The sequence below is a fragment of the Fundulus heteroclitus genome, chromosome 14 (genome assembly GCF_011125445.2).
Source record: "Fundulus heteroclitus isolate FHET01 chromosome 14, MU-UCD_Fhet_4.1, whole genome shotgun sequence".
NCBI lineage: Eukaryota > Metazoa > Chordata > Actinopteri > Cyprinodontiformes > Fundulidae > Fundulus > Fundulus heteroclitus.
Genome location: NC_046374.1, coordinates 24,027,515 through 24,051,892, shown reverse-complemented (window position 1 = coordinate 24,051,892; position 24,378 = coordinate 24,027,515). Strand labels below are relative to the sequence as shown.

Here is a 24,378-nt window from a genome sequence, read left to right as displayed (position 1 = left end):
AAGTATCCATGTGTTTTTGCCTGTTTTTCCCTGCCATTCACTATATGCACGCGAGAAAGCAACAACAAAAAACCGTGTGTCAACGTCAAATAAACGCAAGCATATCGAGTTAGCAAGCATTTCAGTTTAAAGTTCTTCCAGCATGGAATATGACAGAAACAAGTTAGTTGTAACCACTGCCAAGTTAAACTTTGGTATTGAACATAAAATGGTAATGCTGCTCCCTGCTGTTACCTCAGAAATTGCCTGTTTTTGGTAGATTTTTTCCCCATAAAGAGAATTTCCTGTCAGTGGCAATAAGCTTTAATTTATTATTATTGCTATTTTTTGTTTTACATGTTTAAGTTGAGCTTTACACTAAATATGTGTTACTGATAAGTGCTACAAATGTTACAACACTTTTGTTCATATGGCAGCAGAACATTAAAATAAAAGTGCTCTTTACACTACTTTTGAATTCATTCTTGGAGTTTGTAAATACAATGCGATTAATCGTGATTAATCAGGGCGATTAATCGCGATTAAATATTTTAATCGTTGCCCAGCCCTAATTGTTTCATTAAAAGAACATCAGAGAACGCCTCTGAAGGCTTTTGTTGGTGGAAACCATGTTTTCGCCCTTCTCCTGACCGGATTTGGCAAGTTTTGTTTTCCGGGGCGCGGAATGCCTCCTTCTGGAGGTTTGCAGGCATGTTTCATTGAAGGAGGATCCTGGAGCAGACCCAGACCTTGCAATTGAGACGTTATACCCCATCTGGCCTGGGAACACCTCAGATCCCTCAGAATCTGCTTACGCCTACCACTAGGGGAAAAGGATTTCCATGCTGGACCTCTTACTTAACCTCAGCTTAGCAGAAAATCAGGAATGAATTAACCAAATATATACCACAAACACCTGTTTAGCTATTAATGCTTGGAGTCTGACAAGCTCATACCAGGCGGGCTAATTTATAAGCCTCCTTGTCAAGTTGCCCCCCCTACAGTCGAACAGACATGTTGATCTGCTTTAGTTTCAGAGCAGCTTCAACTCATTTAGTTTCCACACCATGACTGGAGTTTTCATGACAGGTAATATTACCAAAAATACAATTTAAGAGCAAAAAAAACTTCTTTCTGTTAGCTGACAACATGTTGCTGCAGCGTGCAGCAACATGTTGAGAAAGATGCAGCGCTGTGCTCTGCGATGAAATCAATGATTACTCTGGCACCTTTTCTGGCTTCTTGTTGACTTTAACCCCAGGAATGAGACGATGGACCATTTCAGCGGGTTTGAAACGGCTACTTTACAGAAAAGTCTCTACCAGTAGAAACTGGCTCATTCTGGCTCATGTCTTTTATGCTGGAGCAATTTTCCCAATTTAGCTCAATGCTAAATTGGGAAAATTTGACCAGAGGGTGAAAAGAAAAATCATACATAAATTTGTAAAAAATACTACAACTAAATTGATTCTTGAATTTATATTTTGATAAGAAATATTATGAATAGTTACTTGTTTCCATTTTATTAGTAATGAGTGTCTAATAAGGTTTAACTTGTCCATAAAGTCTCCAGATCTCAAATAAATACCAAGCTGTCAGGTCGTTTCCCCCAAACTAGTCTATTAATATTAAAAGTATAAATTTAAGCCTAACTGACCTCCCCTCCTAACTTTGAATAGGGAATGGGGTTGTCACGATATTAAAATTTCAAACTTGATATCGATACCCAAAAAAGTATCGATACTCTGTACCGTTTTTGATACCACAGGGATAAAAATAAGACAAATTAGCACAAAAAACTCGCCTTTTTCAGTCTCAACATGGAATATGCTTTCTCAACAGAATTACAGATGCTAGTTAAGCTTAAATCTTAAGTTAAATATGTGCAAAGAAATGCTAAATCACCCAAATATGACACATTCCTAGTAGTATGCTAGCCACAGCTAATCACACAACATTAATGTGGCCCACCGGTCGCGCTAATACCAGTAATACGTTTAATGTATTAAATTATGAACCTAGCTTTACTTTATTAACCTGTCAGAATTCGTCATGAAGGCCAGGGTGTCTGACCTTGAGATGTTTGACCAGGTTTGTTGTGCTGCTTGACTTTGTTGCCATAACTTTAAAACACTGTTTGCACACAAGTCAAGATCTTTGGGTTTTCCTTCTTTTTTAGCCTGGTATCCTAAAATATTCAGTATCAATACCATGGCAAATTAGTATTATATACAACGTTTGAGTATTGATACTTTTCTCAATAGTCTAGATATTTTTGACAACCCTAATGGGGACTGGCCTGGTGTGTTTAAAAAAAAAAAAAAGTCTATTTAAAACTCGACGCTGTTGGCTCCTTCCTGTTTTAGGCCAAACATTTGAACATGAGCTGCAACAGCAACATGTAAAATAGGCAGGGAAAGATTCAGAGGCAAGTGAAATGTGTTTGCAGCCTTCTTGGAGAAAGCACTTTTTACTTGGTCTGCAGCAGTGACAGAAAATATCCAACTTCGCACATCCTGCCGCAGTGCCAAGCAACGTCTGCCACTTATTTCATGGCTGGTTCACAAATATGTCAAACGTATAAAGAAAAAAAAGCTACATAAGCAGAATTTTATCATACAGATATTTTGTAGTTTCAGACTTTCTTAGAGGCACATCCTGCTGAGATATTTACCAAACTGAAGATGTTGTTGGGTTCGTGTATCATACTTGATGAATCTCCTCCTCTGCACCTCTAAAACTCATCACATCGAGTCTGTTTGCAGGAGTCGATTTGCCAGAGTTTCAGCTAAAGGTCTTCTCCCCCCCCCCCCCTCCCATCAATCAGCGGCTTTTCTTCATTTGTCTTCACTTTAACTTCAAACCGATGGAAATCAAAGCAGTCCTGAGGGTGTGGGGCTTTTATTTAGCAGTTGAGGAGTGAAGGGGGCATTTTCTGAGACCTAGATTGATGGACATGGTTGAGATCAATTGAATTTTGTTGTATCCTGAGCAAGTTTAAGAGCAAAACAAATCATACAAAGTTTATCTGGAATTTTAATCAGGGTCTCAAGCTTTTTGCCATCTAGTTTCTTTGGTTTTGTGGTTCTCTGCCCTGGTTTGTTGGGATTGAAGAGTTCCTTTGACTCTTGGTTAAATGGTTTCAGTTCACTTCAATGACTGAACAGCAAATTGACCTACTTAAATTGAGTTGGGTCCACTTTGTCTTGATTAGAAATGTGGCAGAATTCTGTCGAGACCTTTTTTCTTTGCAGAAGTGACTCTCTGCATACAGCTCTTACTGAATAGCTACATGCATATAGCTGGATATACCTTGTCCAGTTTGACAAATGGTCTATGTAGGGCTGTATAGATCAAATTAGTTAGTATAAAAAAAAGCTCCCCGACTTTTTTTTTTTTTTTTTTTTTTTTTTGTCAGGCTAAAATAATAATCATTAAACCCCAATTGAACCTCTAAGTGACATAGTGGTCATAATGAAAACTAAACACCAATTGGGACTAAATGGGTAACACTGTAGGAAGTAAAATCTTAAACAGACCACAAACTACAATACTACTTCATTTATAAAGCACTTTAAAAACACTGTTGATCAAAGTTCTTTACGATAAAAGCTAATAAAATTTATAAATGCCCCTGCCAGCTCTAGCAAGCAGAATTGCAATAAAACTATGACCAATTATTAAAACATCAGAATAATAAACTAAATAAAAACCAACTTCTCAGAGTTAAAAGCCAAGGAGAAATAAACTGTTTTTTAAGAGAAGTTGAGAAATGCTCCAATGTTGAATGGAGCATTTCTATTTTTAACCTCTGCACAGAAAATCATTTAATTGTAAAATCAGCGTTTATAATTCGTCATCTTTGTACTGAACATGAACACACGAACAGTGATGATCAATGTCTCTTTAAAAACGCTGCTCAGACATTTCACGCACCGTGTTTTACAGCTGTGATCGTCTGATTCCACTCAGCATTTTATTGTCATGGTCCGCTGGATTAGCCGCTTTATTTGCTGTATTACATCTGCCACAGTTCTTGTTCTGCACACTCGGTCCTCTCTGGGACGCGTTTTCTACCATTTTAATATGTTTAAAGATTCCTAAACAAAAGGACAGATGTAGTTTCTCTGCTCTGACCAGTTTAATAAATATTAGACGATTCTCTTTGGGCAAAAATACCTTTTTTTTTAGTACCACTAAAAGTACTGTAGCTCTAAAGACTGAATGTGCTTGATGTGCTTCAGTGTACAAATCAAAACACTTTCAGCTTATTAATCACATGTAGAGATGCAATGATAAATCATCCAGTGATTGATCTGAAATCAATAATTTTCTCTGAATCAGCTCTGACCCTTGATCTTGAAAACGTGTTTCTATTAATTACATGTACGAAAACTGCCTCTTGCGTTTGGTCAAAACATCAACAAAAAGCACGTACTTGAAGGAAACTTGCTTTGACTTCAGTAAAAAGGCAATAAAGACAAGGAGCATATGCTCTAAATAAATGTGGATTGTCTTGTAATTCCTACATTTTCTGTTGGATTCAACATTTTTTTCTTGTAGGGGAAAAAACTTTGAATTTAGACCAAAACAAAAAATGTTGCTCAGTAAAAGCCTGATTTCAGTACCCTAAATGAATTGACTGTAGTAAGATGGAATGATGCCTTTTTAAAGGCGTGTTTAAACTCCATTTGTGGGTTATGTTGATGGTTTGAAATGAGTGGTTAGTATCATTTAAATAATGAAAGTTACTTGGCAGTCCTAATAAGTCTGAAAATTTGTTGATATTTTTGAGGTCTGGATAAAGATTAAGAAAACATTGTTAAACTATTTCGGGTCATAGTCTTGGAGAAATAGAAATGTCTAAAATGAAACCTGTGTTTTATTGCCTTTTGTCCATAAATAGTGCATCCAGGGGCGTAGCTATGGGTGGGCCTGAGTGGGCCAGGGCCCAACCAATGAAGTGGCTTTCCTTTGAATGTTCTTTTTTTTTTTATAGGGGTATCACTTAAAGTCATTATACATTAAAATGATGCAGAATGATTAATTTATGCTTGTCTCAAACATGAAAACAGCTATCTTCATGTTCTAGTTCTCAGGTGAATTACTCCTGTGCTGCCGGTTTACTAGGAGCAGTGGGACTGTGATAAGCCAAATGCAAGGAGATGTTGGAAAATCACATTTGTTGAGAAACCGTCAGCATTTGAATGTGGTGTTGGATATTATCATGTACACTGGGAGCTTCAGCCTAGACCCCTCATTCCTCTTCCTCCGCTTTACAGTCTATGCATTTTCCCCATGATGTTTATCCCTCGCACTCAGCACTGAACTGAAAAGAATTGTTTCCCCTCACCGCCTCAGCCGGGTATCATTGAACATAAAATATTCTGGGACCGGACAATCGGTTCCCAAATAGCCTATTGTTTCTCTATAGCATCAAGGCTTTGTAGAAAAGTGAGACGCGGTGAAGCGCAGAGCCTAAAGGGCTGCGTCTCTACAGAATTGGGGTTACGATAGATAAATGTTATTTCCTATTTTGCCATTTCCTGTAGGCTTAAGACAAACCTAGTGGGTTAAAGGCAAAGCAGGAGTCCACGCCTCACTGGGTCCGCTTGGAGCACGAACATGAAACATCTGCTCAGAGAACAACTTAAACATAGCCTTTGGCTTCACTCTTAGATGTGCCCTGCGCAAATACAGGGGCAGTAACGTCTGGTTGGGGTGGAGGTTGAGATGACAAACCTGTCGCTGTGAAAGGTGACAACAAAGGTTATCAAATGTAAGAATCTACAGGAAACTTCTGCAGTGGGATCATGCGTAAAGACGCAACGTAACAACCGCCGCATGCTTCAAGTGCCGCAGCACTTGAAGCACAATAACTTGTTTGTTATTGTGCTTATTGAAATAAAATAGACATTTTCCATCCATTAAACTGTTTAGTGTGTCCTGGGCATCTGGATTCTGGATCGATGATGCAACGTCGGCCGTTACTTAATGACGTTGCGTTGGGAAACGGAAATAATGACTTTGACAGACTGCCGCAGTTTAAATGATCCAGAAGCCGCTCCGCCGTGTTTGTGGATCTAAATCATCTTACTGGAGATGGATCCTGATTATTTTATTCCTGCTGTCAATTCGAGGATGCTCACTTCAACCTGTGTCTTCTCCATAGTGAACTTACAAACGTGCAACTTATAAAAAAAAATTAGTTGAAAGTAATTATTTTTGTAAGGCCTTGCCAAAAAACAATTTCTGGCTACGCCACTAAGTGCATCCAGTTGCTTTTGTAAGACAGATGATTGGTACATTTTCACTGTGTATGATTTAATCTAGGTATAAATACAGCTGTTAGGTTAAAATACAATATCCCAGGCTTTAAACTTTACTAGCAGCTCTGTTGAATCATCTGAAAAGGAGTGTATGGCACAACTGCAGGCCTCCCAGCACAAGGCGGTCCAGCTAAACTGGCAGGCTGGAAGGGTGGGCATTAATCAGAGAGGCAGCCCAGAGACTCATGGGAACAGTGGGAGAATGGCGAGAGGAAAGCTATTGTCCAAAGAGATTTACAGTGTGGCGCAATTCATATAGGTGAACACAGCAGACATGTGGAAGAAGGTCTTATATCAGGCCAAAATGTCATTTATTTATTTATTTTTGCCTTAAATATAATGTTGAACATCAACCCTGAACGCATCATCCCCAAGACATTTTGCACAATACGTTTGGTTTGGCTGTGAATAACTATTAATAATTACCTGGGCAATTATTAAACAAGTTCAGTTATTTGGTTATTTCATCCGCTTCTCTCTTCACGCATTTCCTGTCTGGCAAGTCTCAAAGGCCACTAGGGCTACAAATAAAATAAAAAAACTGAACTTTATTATACTTTTTTTCCCCTTACTACACTAGTAACCTTAACAATAAAGTAAAAATTAAAAGGAATAAGGAAAATGAAAAGTATAGAAAGCATGGGGGGGGGGAAACAAATCAGATGAAAACCAAACAGGTACAAATAAAAAGATGCAGTTATATCACAGATCAGTGGGATTTTTGTACATTTAAGAACCCTTTTTTTTATTTTGAGGAATTGGGATTGAGGTGAAATTAGCTTGAAAACCAAGAGCAGTTGCTTTGTGTTCAAACAACCACTACACAATGCAAGGCAGAAAGATGAATGTTTAAAAAAAAAAAATATTCCAAAACTATTTGCTGAATTTAAAAACAACCATTTGGACAATTGATCCTTAATGTTAACTAGCCATCACAGTGACTGGAGTTATTGTAACACCAAGATGGAGACAAAAAGCAGATATTGATTTAAATCAGGATAAACAAATTAATACAATGTTCTGTGATGTCACAGGCGCACTCTAGTAACAACCAATAACAATTGCTGCTGTTGTGCTATTGGGCACATGTACCTTGTAAGCGCCATTAATACATATATTAGTGTGTGAGCGAGCCGTTACAAACGCAGCAGAACTAATGATGGCTGCCATGTTTTACAATAGAAGGACTTTAGCATCAGCAGCTGGAATATAATTTAGCATTTTTCATAAAGACCAGGGCTGGGTGATATAGAAAATAAGCATGCCGATAAAATAGAAATCATAGATCAATATCGATAATTGTCAAAAAATTAAGAACATGTATTTTAAGTACAGCGCTGACCATTTTACACTGTTGCTTAACACATAATTCAAACTCATACCTTTATTCAAACCAACTTTTTTTCACGAAAACTGCAAGTTTTTAAAAAAGAAAAAAACATGTACTCTCTGACCTCTTTGAAGGGGGCGGAGCTTGATGAGAAAACATTCCTATGTCTGCATTTGATTGGTTGGGAGGATGCAATGACTGTAATATTAACCTACATGATAGGCTAGAATGCAAAATTAAGGAAAACGGTTCTATTGAACTTTTTACTCTTTATTTTTCCTTACCGCACGTCTTTTGATCAATATATATTGAGTTATCGTCTGGCCCTAATAAGGACTCTATTTAAATAGCTTATGTAGGTTAGTGAGATGGGAAGGAAGGGGAAGTAAAGATGACGTGGAACAAGTTCACATTACCGGGCCATCTGTGCTCAAACCCCTCCTGGATTTGGTTTAAATCACAGCCTCGGCTCCAGGCCCGCTCCAGCCTGACAGTTTATGCATCAAAACAAAGCATAACCCAATGAAATAAACAATAATTTTATCCCAAATTACTTTTCTCTGCCCAGACACCACCTCTTACTGCGAGTCTTTGAGGGACAGGAGGGCAGGTTGAGGTTAGGAGGTCCAGTGAACAGAGCAGCTGGGGCGAGGATCTGCTCGGGACGCTGAGCTGCGGTTTTAGGTGCAATCCTCTTCAGGGCAGTGGAAGTAAAGCTAGTCTCTAATTAGAGACAACCTGTCTCTTTCTGGAGAGCCATTACTACTACTACTACTACTTATGCATAGGACTGCATTTCTCTTTTCATTCAATATTTTGTATTTTATTTTTTGTGTGTACATGAAGCACATTCATAATAAAATGACTTAGTCTATAAGGCATGAAAAATGGAAAAACCTCTAAAGTTAAGTCTGGGGGAAAAAAAATGAGCTCTGTAATAATTGATTTTTCTAAAATGGAAATTGAGCAACAAAGGGGTACCTGTTTGTTATATGCTGCAGATTCATAAGTGCAGTGATGTTTAAATAAAGCATTACCATCCCAGCCACCAACACCGAGACAAATCCCTGCATATTTATTGTACCTGACTTCGGTTGGGATTTTAATTACATTCATTGAGCTTGAGAGGTTGTGGAGAAATTGTCTTTTGACGGTGAGATTCCAGTTACCTCCTCCTTGATTAATGATCTAATTTGTCATTATATGGAGATGATGAAAAGTGGCCTTCTCTCGCTAGACAAATAAAGCGCGGGGCTAATTCTTTACCCGTTTCATACGGTGATGTTCTCTCGGCGAGAGGTTTTTTTTTTGTTCCTTTTAGTTTCATGGTTCATTAAGATGAGTGAGTGCTGCCTCTTCATTGTTTACCCAGCTAATACGAGCAATATTGGTTGAATAATTTACAGCTATAAAACTGCCATGTCCTTCTTTTTTTAATTCTGTGCTGCAGGTGGGATACGAGAACGCAGGAACCGTGGAGTTCCTGGTGGACAAGCACGGAAAACACTACTTCATTGAGGTCAACTCCCGGCTCCAGGTGGAGCACACAGTCACCGAGGAAATCACGGAGTAAGTGGCATATGTTTATTCGTCTGGATAGCTTTATGCCGGTGGGCAGCTGCGCGATTGTAGCGCTTGTCATCTTGCACGAGCGTCTGCTTGGCGTCGTTTCTCCTGCCTGACAGGTGTGCCGCTTCAAGGTTGGAAGGTTTCCACTCGGAGAATTTGCTGTATCTGTTATTTTTTTTTTATTTAATTTTTTTTTTAGAACAGAAAATGAAGAGAAAAAAAAAAAAATGGGGATGGTACGGAGCAGGTGTGGAGCTGTGAACGGACTCAACATAATGTGTGTCAAAGAAAGGAAAAAAAGCGACGAGGTGTACAAGATAAGGACAAAGAAAATGAGAGGCCTGACAAGTGTAAAGGAAAATTGTCTGTATGGAAGGGGGAAAAAAGGGACTGAACAGGTGGAGTCAGTGTGGAGAGAAGGTGAAGCATGAGGCCCGACTGGGTGAGAAACATAATGGAAGTTATAAATAGCCCTCTGCTCCACTGATGATCTGTGTGATTTGCTGGGCTTGAACAACACAGATGCGTCTCAGACTGGTACAGAAGACGAAAACACACAAACGGATCAGACGGCGCAGCGCCTCGGGCTCATCGCAGATCCACCAGTCTTTGTTTTTTGTTGTGTTCATCAGGGTTTCACGTCTAAATTAAAAGTCAAGCTCTAATTTAAATAGACGGACCACAACAGGTCCAGTGTTGAACCGGGCTGGTGCTGGACTCGGCTCATGAAAGGTTCTGTCAAAATCTGGCCTGGGTTTCTCTACAGCTGGAAAACCATCTTGGTGCTGCGTTGTCCTCAAAAATCACTTTGAATAAATGTTTTGTCCAGAAGTTGGTGTTGAGCAATAAAACTGAAATATTTGACCCAATAACAGAAAACGACAAAAGGCTTTAATGTCTTTAAGGGTCCATGTTATCTAAGCGTATTTACGAGATGGAGAAGAAATTGCAGTCGATTAAACTTGGTTGGCATGATTTTATGCTTACACTGAAACCCGTTTGTTTTTAAAATACTGCTGCTGGTGGGCTTTCTGCAGTGTTTCATTCACTAGTCGTATATCCGATGGTGTAAGCCGATGTCAGTCATCAAACATATCGGTATCTTATTAAACAGATATAAAAAAGTGTTTTTTGACGTTTATGTAATTCTCTGCTTCGGTTAAAGGAGAAGCAGAGAAGAAATGTCAGCAGTGTGGACGTCGTTTCACTGTGTTTAAAAAGTACCGTATTTTCCTGACTATAAGGCGCACTTTAAATACTTAAATTCTCTCAAAAATTGACAGGGAGCCTTAATATATGGTTAAAGTTGTGCTTACTGAGCAATTTTATGTGGTACAATGTGCTTAAAAATCTGTTGTAAAATCTGTAAGTAAAACTTTGGTTAGCAATGAAGCCGCTCCACTTGATGGATATTAAGAGCATTACGGTACACTGTGTCACTACCTGATAGGACCCTTGAGCTGTCTACAAGACTGCCTGACTGAAATGTCTGAACTAAAAGTGCATTCATGTAAGGCAGCCCAGAGTACGCGCTAGCAACACTAAACCAAGTTAATTCAATATAAAGTTGTTTATTTTGGTCTTATGTTATAAACAGGACAGTGTAGTCCAACTACTCTGTCCTCCAGATAGAGATGGATAGCTCTCTTTCAGGGAGAGCTGTGTACATGGAGGGACTGAATGATATTACACACTTTAGAATATTTAATGTGCCTTATAATCCAATTACATATTTCCCTACTATAATGTTAACATCAGCCCACATCTATATATAGTTGCATCCCTACAGTTTACTGGTAATCCATATAGTTAAAGGCAACAATTTTTTTTTAAGATATATGTGTGATTATTTTAGTTTTTATTTAGTCTTTTATTGAAACATATGCAAGATAACATATCTAAGATTCATGGTTTGTGTAGGTCAGTGGATTTCAAAACTTTCCTGGTACAGATGTGATAAACCATAAATTTCATGCTTTTTTCCCCCCATAATGATGAGCTTTACATCCCCTTAAATCTACAGATTTGATTTGGCTTTAAGGTCATTATTTTACTAGCCGATCAAGCCAGTGGTACTTTTGTAAGATCTGCAGGAAAATTAAATCAACATCCCTATCAAGGTTAACACCACAGAGATGTCCACGTACACAGCTGCTCAGACTTTGACCTGATGAAACACAATGGATGAAGATGATGGGACTCCCCAAATTATCCTGGTGAAAACTAAGTGCTGGACATGCTTTTTCTTTGACCTTTTTTCCCCCAAATGAAGTGCCAAAAAATACTCAAAATATGATTTATTTTACCTTTTATTGGACTAAATGTATTTGCAACCAGAAAACGAGTACGTACCACTTGCAGCACATTAGTCCATCAAATACTGCATCCAAGCTGTGCTTTCTCATCCTGATTCAATATAGTAGTACTGAAATAGTTTCAAAACATGAAAAGAAGCCAAGTTATTTGAGCTTTTTGTAGACTTGGGTAACAACTTATTTTTCCCACTGGTACAGACTGGGCATTTAAATGATCAGCTAAGGCTGACAGTTCTTGTTCTTTGAAGGTTTAAGGGAGCTTCCCAATAAATACAGATTATGAAAAGTGGCCCAAAGACCTGGCAAATGTGACAAACCATGATTTTTTTTTTTTTCAAATATATCCAGGTGGTTCTAACTTAATAAACATGCTGTTAGCCCCTTTTCTCTGTAATAAACACAAACCCAACCCCTTCTAACGCCGACTCTTTTCCAGCCATTTTGCAGCTCATCAGTCGGGTTCAGCCGGGTCATTGAAGCTGGCAGCAACAGTGCAGTCGTTAGTAGAATTTCTTCACCATCCTACACAACATGGCACATGTTGAACGTTTTAGCTGTCAAAAAAGGTTTTCATTGCAGGCTAAGGGAAACTCTTTTGCCTGATGTACTTTTTTTTTTTTAACAGAAATGTGTTGCTTTACAAGAGCAGCACAGAGACGGCTATTAGAGCTGACAGAAAAGGACAAAAGACAAATCTGCATTGGGGTTTTATTCCAACATTGTCCATTATTCTCAGAGCTTTGTTTCCCTTCAGCTGCTCTCAGTCTCTAGTGTCTCCATACATTCATTCCTGCCTTTGTCGAGTTGAAACAGACTCTTACTAACCCACTTGTCGGAGATGATTTTTTATTTTTTTTTTTGTGGGGGATCTTTTCTGTTCTCCAAAACGCCTCTCCAGTCTTTCATCATGTCCTTTCCTTCTGATTAATTCGTTCTTAATCAGTCATTATTAATTTTCTGCTTTTTTGTCGCTCCATTTCTTCACTTGGCTTTATTGTACCTTAATTCCCCTTTGATATGGAGCTCCAGACTAAAAAATTGTCGGACTAAGGCCTCCTTAAATGTTTTCTCCTTAAATGTTCCTTCTTTCTTGCTCTTTGTTGTATTTAATTTCTTCTGTGATTTCATTTTACTCTATTGTAGTTTATAATGTATGATGCAATAGTTTGGATCTTATGAGTGCTGAATATTTTTATTCTTTAAATGTGAAAATTTTTCCTAGCAAGTTTAAACTATTGAGTTTAATGTGTTAAACTGAATAGTTTAGTATATATTAAACCAGTGGCTGATTAAATCAGCTTCTTGATCTTCCCTGCTGGACTTGACTTATTTAACATTCCCTGCTTATTTTTTTTTTCTTTAAAAAACAATTATGGTGCTAGACATGCTCCAGTCCAGTTGTTTTGGTTTACATCCAAATTTTCTGAATGTTTAATTTGTAGGGGCCGACGTCTTCAGAGCCCTTTTTCCTCAGCACTGTGTTGGGGTTGTATAATCTAGTTCAGGCCTCAGCAGCTGCATCTGGTACCCAAATTGCACTCCTGTAGTGTATATAAAGCGTGACAAGATTACATGTCGCTTCCTGTTTTCCTCACTTCCTGTATCAGACCAAGAGGCCTGTTTGAGAAGCTTTTGGATTTTAAAAAAAAAAACATACTCCTTTCTACAGACAATAGGCACTCTACAGCTAACACTTAGAAAACCTGGGCCAGATTTCTTTTGGAAAGGTTTCCGGCGGATACAAGAACCTATTTTGTGAAGAATTACCCCCGCTTTTGGAGTCTGTAGGAAATGTGGACACTGAATGGATTGTCATGTAGTCTAATTTAGCATATTTGCATTGTTGTATTTGTTGTTGAACTGAAAGGCCTACTACGGTTGTAATTCTTTTTGTGGATTTTTGTATTTATTCATTTAGCTCTTGATTTAAATATAATATATTTAAATATAGATATAATCTTTATTCTTTGTGGTCAGTAGCATCCAGTTTTAAGTAGGTCTCCTCCAGAACAAATTTTTCCTTCTGCAAGGTGGGGGGCGCAACAGAAAACATTTGAGAACCACTGCAATAAGTTAATATTCTGCTGCAATTTTTGCCCAAATACATTTTTCATAGTGGCAAAGACTATAAAATTACCTTTCATGCCATGTTGACGTTCTTGTTGCTGCAAAGCTGGTAAACATGACCATGATTTCTGGGCTCAAAAAGGACTTCAGAATGTAATGATACAGTTAAAAACAATCTATCACTGTCTGATACTGCACTACATATTTGAATAAACCACTTCATGGAGTTTTCCTTTGTTTCAATCCTAAAAAAAATCCCTTAACAAGGTGATGTTAAGCCTGCTGCTCAACATCGAGCTCCACTGGCACGTTAAAACTTCAATGTGTGCAGCTGACAAATGCAGCTATTGGTGCACAGTTTAAAACATCTGTTGTAAGATTTCCCTTTGTCAAACTCATTCTTGGCGGTGATTCTGTTAGCAGCTTCTAGAGTAAAAGCTGCAGCAAAGAGGTTGTATTTGTGTTAAACTGTTTTTTAAGTAAATTGTTTGTAGTTTAGCTTAATTTCTTCTCTTGTTCGTGTTACAATCACATGTAATTTTTAAAGCTGGACATGGGCCAACATGACTCCATAAAGCAACAAATAAATAAGTGGAGAATAAATATTTAAAGGAAAAGTCCAATCATATTTGAAATTCAAACTTCTGAAACTACTTTAAATATAAAATAATTACATACTGTTCAATAAATAAGTTATTTTAATTAAGAGTAATTTTAATTTGAATGTGCATTACTGGAAGCATCCCTTTTCTATTTTTAAACTTTGTATTATATATTTATTTCACTTTATGGTTACGATTCGAAAAATTTTCACCATGCGAAGATTAAAAACATACACATCATATAAATTTTACATGCATTTTATTAGTTCAACATACAAAAAACTATCCATCATTGTCAGCTTCTATAAACCTAAAATAAACTCCATCACTAGGATATTTTTTCCTAATGGCAAGAACTACAAAAATGGTATGACCCATCTATTTTTTTTTTTTTTTACCAAGCCATCGAGTGAACAGTCTATACGCTGCCAGATGCATAAGTCTGTTTGGTGCTGGATTTGGTGGCATTTCATTTTTATAGAATTGACACATAGTTATTAAGGCAAGCCGTAACACAGCATCATTCAGGCAAATTGTTTGCACTTCCATCATAATGCAAGCCTGTTGTGAATAGTTATCAATTTTTTTTTCCAGAATCTGGTCTATTTCACGACAGCAACATGATTCATCTACAGTCATCAAGTTGCAGCTTCCACACAAACACCAAAACAAGTCAAAAAGCCGGTTTTGTTTGGTTGGTGGCTCCTCGGTTGATGTATTTCTCTTGTACTTATCAACATCATCATGAGGGTGTTTTTTCATGCCTGAAAAACCAGAAATAAATTAAATCAGTTGGACCATCTTATAACAGTTAACAAATGAATAAAATGAATTGTACAAATAAGAATTTAATTTGGTTGTAAACTTATCATTTATTGAACAGTATGTAATTTATATTTAAAGTACTTTCAGAAGTTTTAATTCGGAATATGACCGGACTTCTCCTTTTAAACACTATTTGTTCTTCTGATATTATAATTCTTCCCGCTGTTCCCCTCAGGAAGTGAATCTCCTCCAGTTTTTCCTCAACCAATGTCAGATATATGCAAAATTTTTATGTCTCCTAGCTTTTGGTCTAAATAGTTAGATTACTGCCCCAGGGAAATTCCCTCCTAAATTTTCTAAGTACACATTTCTCTTCAGAACCACAAAAAACTTTCTCAATATAAGGAAATCTGTTTAACCCATAACTCATGTTTAAACATATTTTTTGTTGTTGTTGTTTTTGAGCAGATTAAATCCCAGAATGAGGCATAAAATCTCCCAGAATGTCCTAAAACTGATTTGTTGAATATAGCCGGAGGCTAAAGTAAAGGGTTGTTGAGGGGTTATTATCTTAAGTGATGGTCAGCGTGCATTTTGTCTAAAATTTCCCACTTTCCCCTCGATCTATCCTTTCGTCCGTCAAGCACATTCGTCTCATCTGCCACCGCTCCCTCCGGCGCTTTACTTCAATCTCCAGTCAAATTAATTCATTCGTTTCTCGGTGCCTTCTTTATTTTCAGGCCGTTGCCTCCTCACTTCCCATCCCTGTCCTTCCTGGGTTATTTGAGACCTGTCAGTGTCTCCTTTCGGTGTGTCCACCACTCACTGTCATTCCTCTCCCTCCTCCCCACCCACTCACCCACCCCTTCATCCGTCTAACCTTTGTCATTCCCTCATTGACATTCACCCTCCAACGTTTCCCTGCTTATTCATCTCTCCTTTTGCCGTCCGTTGCCTCACCTTCCCTGACTCACGCCTCATCTTTACTCTGTCCTGTCATGATTTTGTCCTTTTCTGCCCTCCCCCTGGCAGTCTCGCCACCATCAATTAATGTTTTAATTACTACGGGTGGCTGACGAAGGTCTAGCAAGAAATGGCTTCCAAGTATGTTTGTACCACTCATTATGAAAATGTTTTAAAGACAGAGAAAAGGCTGGTCTGGTTCAAGCTACACGGCAAAAACGGATCTAAAAATAAGAAAAACTTTCTTAAAATTTGTGTTTTTGTCCTAGATTTGAGCAGGTAAATAAGATTATCTGCCAATTGAATGAGTTTTTTCACCCCTAAAATAAGATAATTAGGAATTGTTCTTATTTCAAGTGCAAAAATCTTATTCCACTGGCAGATCATCTTATTTACCTGCTCAAATCAAGAACAGATACTCATTTCAAGAAAATATTACTTATTTTTATTTCCGTTTTTGCAGTGTAAATACAAAACTAACTATGCAAACTAATATTTTCCAGTTTTTCTGGAGATATTAGGTGGACTTCATTTTGATCTGTAGGTTGCAAAATAAAAATGCTAACTTTATAATGTATTTTTGTTAGTATATGCACGAAAGTGTATTTCTGCATACAAAAACGCATAGAAAACCTATTATTGCTAAAAAAAAAAAACTTCACTCCAAAGTTAAGATGAGATCTTGAGAAATTTCCAGAGACAAGAAACATTTGTTTAATTATTGATGCTGGAATCTCCTGAGTGAAGTTAGAGCGCCCCCCCCACCCCCTCCCCGCCTACTATAGTCCCAGTTTAGTTTCTTACCCTGGTTGTTTGATTTGTTTGTACGCTTCAAATTACCACTGCATAGAAGAGTCAGTAGGGAAGCAATTATTGAAACTTAACGATTATTCAGCAGATGTATAAATGCTAACAGCATTAATTGGTAGACACATTTTGGTTTTTCTTTGACTGACATTCAAAGTCCTGCGGAGCTTTTATTGGAAATATTTGTAAGAAAAATGTGTTGCTCATCTGTACACTGTTCTTTTTATTTCATTCAGCCACTAAAGCCATCAGAAAGCCAACAGTATGCAATTAACCTGCCAAATCTTGAACAAATCTGAACATGGGTTTTTCTAAATGTAAACGTATTCCTGACCAGAAGCCAAAACATAGACTGAAATAACTGAGAAATTTGTTCTCTCTCTCTAAGGGCTTTTTTGGTAAAATTAAATTTAGTTTTTGCAGCCCAGTTTTGGGAGCTTGACACACTGGAAAGCAGAATCCAGTCCCTGGTGAGACAGCATCACTTTAACTGAGCCAAAGAGACGACGTTTTATTGCCCTTTTCCTCAAATATACGGATAACAATCACAAAAACCTGGATTTTAACTCTGTTATTAGTGGTTAAAGCTCCAGATTGGTTACTCTATTACATAAGATTTAAGATGTGCTACTCCACAAACTATCTTTATAAAGGATTGACATTTACATCCCCATCTAGTTCCCACTTCCCCTGCCCTTTTACAGAGGCTATTTTGGCGGTGGCTCGTCCTCCACCTTCTCACTGTATTTCTTTCAAACCTGTCATATTTCAAGGTTTTCCAAAGGGCTGGTACCTCCACCAGGCAGTGTTTTTCTTATAACTGTGAAAAACCAATGTCAAACTTGTCACTGCTCCTTGTGCCTTTCAGCAGTGCAACTATAAAGGCTATATATTGTCATTTTAAAACCTTTTTCAACCACGTTCAGGCTTGTAGCTCTCAATTATGTTCATTTTCATGTCCACAACTGAGACAAGGCAGCAAGACACATGGCTAAAAATTGCAGGTAGAGCGATGTTACTATTTTAACCCTGAATTGAGACATCAAAGTGTTACATAATGACCTTCCTGGACAAAAGTAGTGGTAGCCAAGTCTGTAGCTTCAGTTTAAGCGAATGAATTAAATAATTGTTTTATTTGTGGAGGAAAACGAGGAAAAATTACATCTGAAAAATGCTTTGAGACCTATCAAACTGGCACTCCACCTAATGATCTGAGCTTTCTGAGGTAGTTTGGTTTGCCTGTAAATCACCACAGTTGCAAATGATCTTGTTGGACAAATAGTAGTTAGACACTAAAATATGACAGCATTCAGTTGTCATTTTACCCCAGTTCTGACCAGCATCTTTCATTTATCAGCTAACAGAATAGTTAATTTTAGAGTCGTGTGGACTTTACTACACATCAGTGGTATTTGTCTTACCCCAGTAAAGTTCTGCAGCTGTCAGAACGTTATTTTGAGCGCCAATCAAGCTGAAGACTTTTGTCCATTTTTAGCTGTGCTGCAGACTACATTAAAACGACTACAGGTCGACTTTGGATTGTGCTTTTAGTAGTGGATGTTTTGGTAGGAAGTCAGAAAAGTAATAGACAATAATATTATAGGCCTACTTCTTCCATGCATGAAAAAATAAGCCTTCATTTAAAGGTTTTCTTTCCAGATGCATCACAGGTAACACGGCATTGGGAGTATAGCGTTCTGTACGAATATCATACGATTACCTTCTTGGCTTCTTCTTCTTACATCCCTTAATTTCTGCATAAAAGTAGCTGTTGGATTTTTGCTGTTTGCTGCAAACTTGTGAGTTTAAAAAAAATGGGTTGCTTAACTTTTTTTCATTCTGAAAAGCAAATCCTGTGTGTGAGCGAGATGCTAAGGCTTTAAGTGTTTGTAAAATGGAGAGACGGCCTCTGCATTCAGCTCCAGCTCTGCCTTTGAACTTCCTCTCTCTCAAGGTTCAATTTGTCTGCAATTTGTCTGTAAATGATCTTTCCTTTTGTGTGCTGTGTGTGTCTCTCGCTGTTGGATTGTGACCTAAGCTAGTGTGAGCGTGTGCAGGCCTGATTCTGTCATGGGACATTGGCCAGTTGGTAGATTGGTGGTCAGGAGTCCTTTAGATTCGAAAGTGGTGTAATTATTCCCCCAGGCTCATGTCTTCAGAATGAAGACGCCAAGTAAATTGTTGTTCCCTTTGTGGATGAAGCAACAAAGAAAGGAAATTGTGTTTTTTTTAAATCTGGATCTGGGTTGTGAAGAGAACTTTTTATGTTCAGCAAACACTCGGCCGAGACTTAACAGCAATTAAAAATTACTTTTAAACTTCTTCCCAAATGTGATTATTTGCAAGCCTTTTTAGTTTTCAAATTAAGAAATTGTTGAGCTAAATAAAAATAAAGCTGTCATCAGTTAATGAAGCCCAATAATCCAGTTTATAAATGTATTAACTTAATGTTCCAGTCTAACGATTAGATTTAACCTAGCTAGGGTTCTCAGTACTTCCTCAGTGCTTCCTGCATGCGTGGTCCACTTCGTCCAAGCTGCAATACAAACCTAAGAACAAGGCTAAGATGAAAAATGTAATGTCTGACTGTTTTTTCCCCACACCGTAGAGACGTGTAAATAAAACATTTCCTTTATAAATGTATTGACATGAAAAACGCATTTATATAGAATAAGTCTTCTACGCTTCATTTTAAGATGAACTATAGAAATGATCTTTTACGCATTGTACTGTAAATGCGGACCTAGCTTGTGGCCTCCGCTTCAATGATTCTCGCAAATATGCTCAATTGGCTGAAATCAAGGAAACTGCGTCAAGTACTCGTACTTGCAAAAGAAACCCGAAACTCTGAACCGATACCATCTTGTGCCTCATTTTCTTCCTACGCTGCATCTCAGAGGCTAGATGCCACTCCATACCAGGTGGTGGGGCTAATGCACCAAGAGGTTGTTTGCTGACCCTCCAAAAAAAAGATAAATTAGCTAGTAGAGGGGGGAGAAAACGTCTGGTTTGGAGATATTTCAAGGTAAACACTGAGAATACTAAAAAAGGTCTGCTGTGCTCAGCCAAGCGGTGAAGAGGGGCAAACAATGGCGCCTTTTAACACAAAAATTAGGTAACGCAAGACTAAACATGAGTGTCGGTTTGCTCAACAAACGTGAAAAAATGGCAACAGATAATCCACGTCCGGTAAGGATAAACTGACCGAATTCATCGCCCTTGATTATCAGTCGTTTTCAGTGGTAAATTACGTTATGTGTGATGTAGAAGTTCAAATTTATGAAGTACTCAGTATCGGTACTTGGAATCAGGAAGTATCTAAACTGAAGTACTCCTACTTGGTCTGGAAGAAACTGGCAGTATAGAGACACCGCCAGTCGCTATTGCAGAACTTTTAGTTGTCTTTACTAAAAGAGGAATCATCACAACACAAATGTTTGTTTATTATCATCTTTCCTTTTTTTTGTAATTTTAGGCTGCATGATTAGCAGTGCTTTAATGTACTGTGATTATCAAAAGCAGAGACTGATTCTAGAAGTCTGGATATCTGTTGGAAGGAGAATACAGATTATATCAATGATGCATTCTGCAGTGCTTGTGGAAATATTTGTTTTGGCCTTTTTTTTTGCTCTTGGTTTTTAGTGCTTGAGAAAACTTGTCACGTTTTCAGTAGCTGGATGTTTGTGCATGTGCAGGCGCTAATATATCAGGTTTTTAATGAAAACGTTTGTGCTGCACCTGGTTGCTAAATTGTTTGGATTTGCTAATTGGCGTTAAACGACCCCTCTCCATCTTCCTCGGGCTGAAAAAAGTGACAGAGGTAGATTGAGACTGACAGAAACAATGCCTTGGGTTAATTGACGGAGGGGTCTGACAAACTAGTTTTGGAAACAGAAAGCGGAAAGTGAAACAAAGTGAATTTGGGCAGATTTGAGAGTTGCAGCTGCTGTGAGGATAATTGAGCCTAAATTCTGAGGTCTGCGTTGGTTAGATATGTTTGAATATGTAGAGGTTTCTTGCATTAATGCATATTACCGTGAAGCCACTGGTCTTCATGGATGGTAATGCTCCATTTCCATCTGTAAGTCCTTCAGTTTAGTCGTAAAATTTGTTAGAGCTCCTGCAGCAATTCATTTTTCTGTCTTCCTTTCATATTTTACAAGTTAAATGTTGACAAAGCGGCCAGCATCACCGGCTCTCTGTTGGCTTTATATTTTATCTGCCGGAGAACTTAAAGGTTTTGCTGCCACATCAGCATTTATCGCCCTCCTTTCTCCACACTTGAGTTTTGCAAAGCCTTTTTACGCTCCTTCTCTGAGCATGTGAAATGCGTAGAGCTCCAGAGACGGGTCCTCTTTCAGGATTATTTTACATTTGTTCGCAGCTAATGTGCTCAATCTGGCTTTCTGTGTTCTCTTTCTCTTCTCCGCCCTCTGTCAAAGAAAATCAGTTCATCGTCCATAATTTTTTCCTCTCCTGTTCTCCCTTTGTCCTCCTCTCCACCTCCTCTCTCTTCATGGATCTTGGTATATTTTATGGATTTTTGCCCATGGCCTGCCGGCGCTCTTATCTCAATCCGCTCGATAATCCCGTCCAGTTGTGTCCCCTGAGGTGCCACGAGGAAACAGATGTAGCATTAAACTAAACAGCCTCTCCTGTGGCCACATGCTGTTTTTCTGTGTCCGTGAGAAGATCTTTGACAAGGAAACGCCGAAGAGTTGTTTAGCAGGCGTGTATGGAGTCTCTAGACTTGAATAGTCGCCAATTATCCAAAGCATTACGTTACAGTATGCATTGTTGGTAAAAATCAACTTTCACGTATGTCTGGAAACGCCGAGCTACACAACTCAGTCTGGGTTTGTTGTGAGTCCTCCTGACTGTGTGTATGTTGGTGTGTGCGCACCCACAGGAGTTTTGTTTGGCTTCATGAGCACGTCATGAAATAATTTTAAGGTGATTATAATTGTGCGACGGAGCGTACAGTGAGTGATTGAGAGGTAAGCACATGAATAAGAATGAGGGATGTTTTTTGCATTGCTTGTGTGTTTACGGGTCCTGACTCCAAGGGGACCTTTTTTGTTTGTAGCAAAATACAAAGGCTCTTTATGACAAAGACAAAGCATGCTTATGATTACAATCCCCTGTGGTAAATTATTTTAAGCTCCATGAGATGAGGAGGCTTTTAATCCTATCTTAATATCTAAAGATCTTCGTTTGGACGATTGGTTTGAGTTTTATTATCCATGAGTAGTTTAAGATATATAACTAACTTGTATATTGTCACTTTAAGGGGAAAAAAACATTTTAACTGTGAAAATCAGCTCTGTTGATTGGTCTTTACATCTGTGTGGAGTTTCATTGACACATTTCAAGTAATTATCAAAAAGAGCACAGATGTTTGACCAAATTAGTAGGAATTTTCTTTTATTTCTAAGTTTATTGTGATGCGACCACAGCGCACAGAGCCAGACCTGCCATAAAGCGGATTAATTAGCTGCTTAGTAGCGCTGTGGACTGGCCACTGGGGATCCCAAGATTGACGCACTGTAAACTGACTCCCTGTTTCTTCATGTCCTGCAACAAAAACCATAGAGCCTATGTTAATCATGTGTAATTAGGATCAATCAGCAGTTTGTCAAAAAGGTAAAATTAAAACATACCAAAGCTCCTAAGACCAGAAAGTATGCGTCTCAGTGTTTATGCATCTCCACGGCACCACCGCATTCAGTGCCGTTTTCCAGATTTAATTTAATTTCATTTTGTTCACTGTAATGAATTCAATTCTTTGTATGTTCGGTTTCACAAATTTAGGATGTTTAAGACTTGAAGACATTATTTTGCTGTTTCCTTAAACAGAAGTCGTGTTTTGGTCATGTGACTGTGTGACCCGGACACTTTAACGGGCATAAAAAAACAAAGTAACAGCAAAGATGAAAATGATACAAAGTTGTCAAAGTTTTCATTCGTTCTACTTGTAGACTACCGGGTAAACAGAGCAATGTTCTGACTCAAATAGGTGGATCCTCTCACCATGTGAAGATTGCTGTAATGTGTATTTGTGACTAGGAGTGTTATTTTATATAAACAAAAATAAAACACATCCAAACTCTTAAATAACATAGCACATATGTACTATAAACCTCAATCAAATTATTAGACTCAATATTTTTGACAGATATGGAAAGGTGGAAAGAAAAGTAAAGAGGATTTGACAGGTTAAAATTAAATAACCTACCATATTGAGGTTTAAAAGGTTGCTAAAGGCTGCACGTACTCGCCTTTAATGTATTTCCGAAGAGTCTCGTGTGTCTTCATTATACAGCCCGTCTCTAGATGCAACATGTTAGATATTTCTGCCTTCCATACAGCATTAGTAAGAATACATACATATACGTAGAATACATTTTTTATCAATCACCATCCCAAAGAGAAGAGCTCTTTTTTTTTTTTCATATTCAGTTAAAGAGAACTAGTAGCTCCCAAAATGGCTTCAATTCTTTTTGCCAGAAGAATCAGGAAAAATACTGAAGAATATATTTTCAGGATGATCGAACTTTACTGCACAACCAATAAAATAAAATCCTGTCTGACGGTTTTAAATTGCATGAGATTGTATCTGCTATTAAAGCTATAATTGTTAATCCTGTTCAGAATGACTTTTTTGTTATACTCTAGGTCAAATGGTCCTTTCATCATGAAAGTAGTCAATAATGATGTATTCACAAAAAGGTTAAAGTTTGATCTGTGAGAGCTGCAGGCCTGTAAAAGCTAACCAATCACTGCTCTTCACACTGAAGAGCAGTGATTATCATGCATGCACACGGCTAGTGTTTAATAATCTGGTTAGCTTAGCGGTTAGCTTAGCAGTTAGCATCAGTGTTAGCCGTTCATTGCAGCTCATTGCCAATTCCTCAGAAAAGAAAGTCACTATTGGCTGTCCTAAAAGTCACTAGATAACATCATCACCTAATTTGCATATTTATTTATGTACTTATGACACTGTTTGGAGCTACAAAAAAACTTAACGAAATTTTTTTGCATTGCCTGAATCCCCACTAAATCGGATTTTACCAAAAAGACAGTTATGAGGCACACAGTATAAGAGGTGATTTAAATAATTCAAACTGTGTGAGAATCAGGGATTATTGTAGTGTAACAGTTTCAGAAAGAAAGACTAGATTAAAAACTATTTATATTCTGCTTTATAATCCAGGGGGGAACTACCAGCAGTTTTGCACATGCGTTGTACATTTGCAATGTTAAAACCGAGTGGAGCAGGTCTTTTCTCTGCTCTTTGCTCTGACTGCAGGCAGGGCTTTCAGAATAAGACAGCTGTAGCTGTGTGTGAGAAACGGAGCTTGGGTAAGTGAGGAGGGACTAACGGCAACACTCGCTACTGCCTCAAGACAGTAACGGCAGATAATTTGGTGCTCTCATGTGAAGTCGCCAAAAACTGTAAATAGTTGCTGGATTTGTCGCTAGTTGGTTGGTTGGAAAAAGATTTATTGAGGGATCTTAAATGTCGCTAAATATAGCGACAAAAGTTGGTTAATTATATTTATATTTCTCCTTCCTAAGCAACCATGCAACTCTAAGTGCTTTACAACACAAGCTGCGCCCTCATTTACCAATGCACACCTGCATTCATGCAG

At 38.1% G+C, this 24,378-nt stretch overlaps 1 protein-coding gene across 3 annotated transcripts in view; it reads left to right on the top strand.

The window, feature by feature from the left end:
- pcxb (pyruvate carboxylase b) overlaps window positions 1-24,378 on the top strand; it is a 429,275-nt gene that overhangs the window by 79,105 nt on the left and 325,792 nt on the right. For all 3 annotated transcript variants that reach the window (XM_036146585.1, XM_036146583.1, XM_036146584.1), the window contains one exon: window positions 9,089-9,207. In XM_036146585.1, coding sequence (XP_036002478.1) covers window positions 9,089-9,207 — 119 coding nt within the window. The remainder of the gene's footprint in view (window positions 1-9,088; window positions 9,208-24,378) is intronic.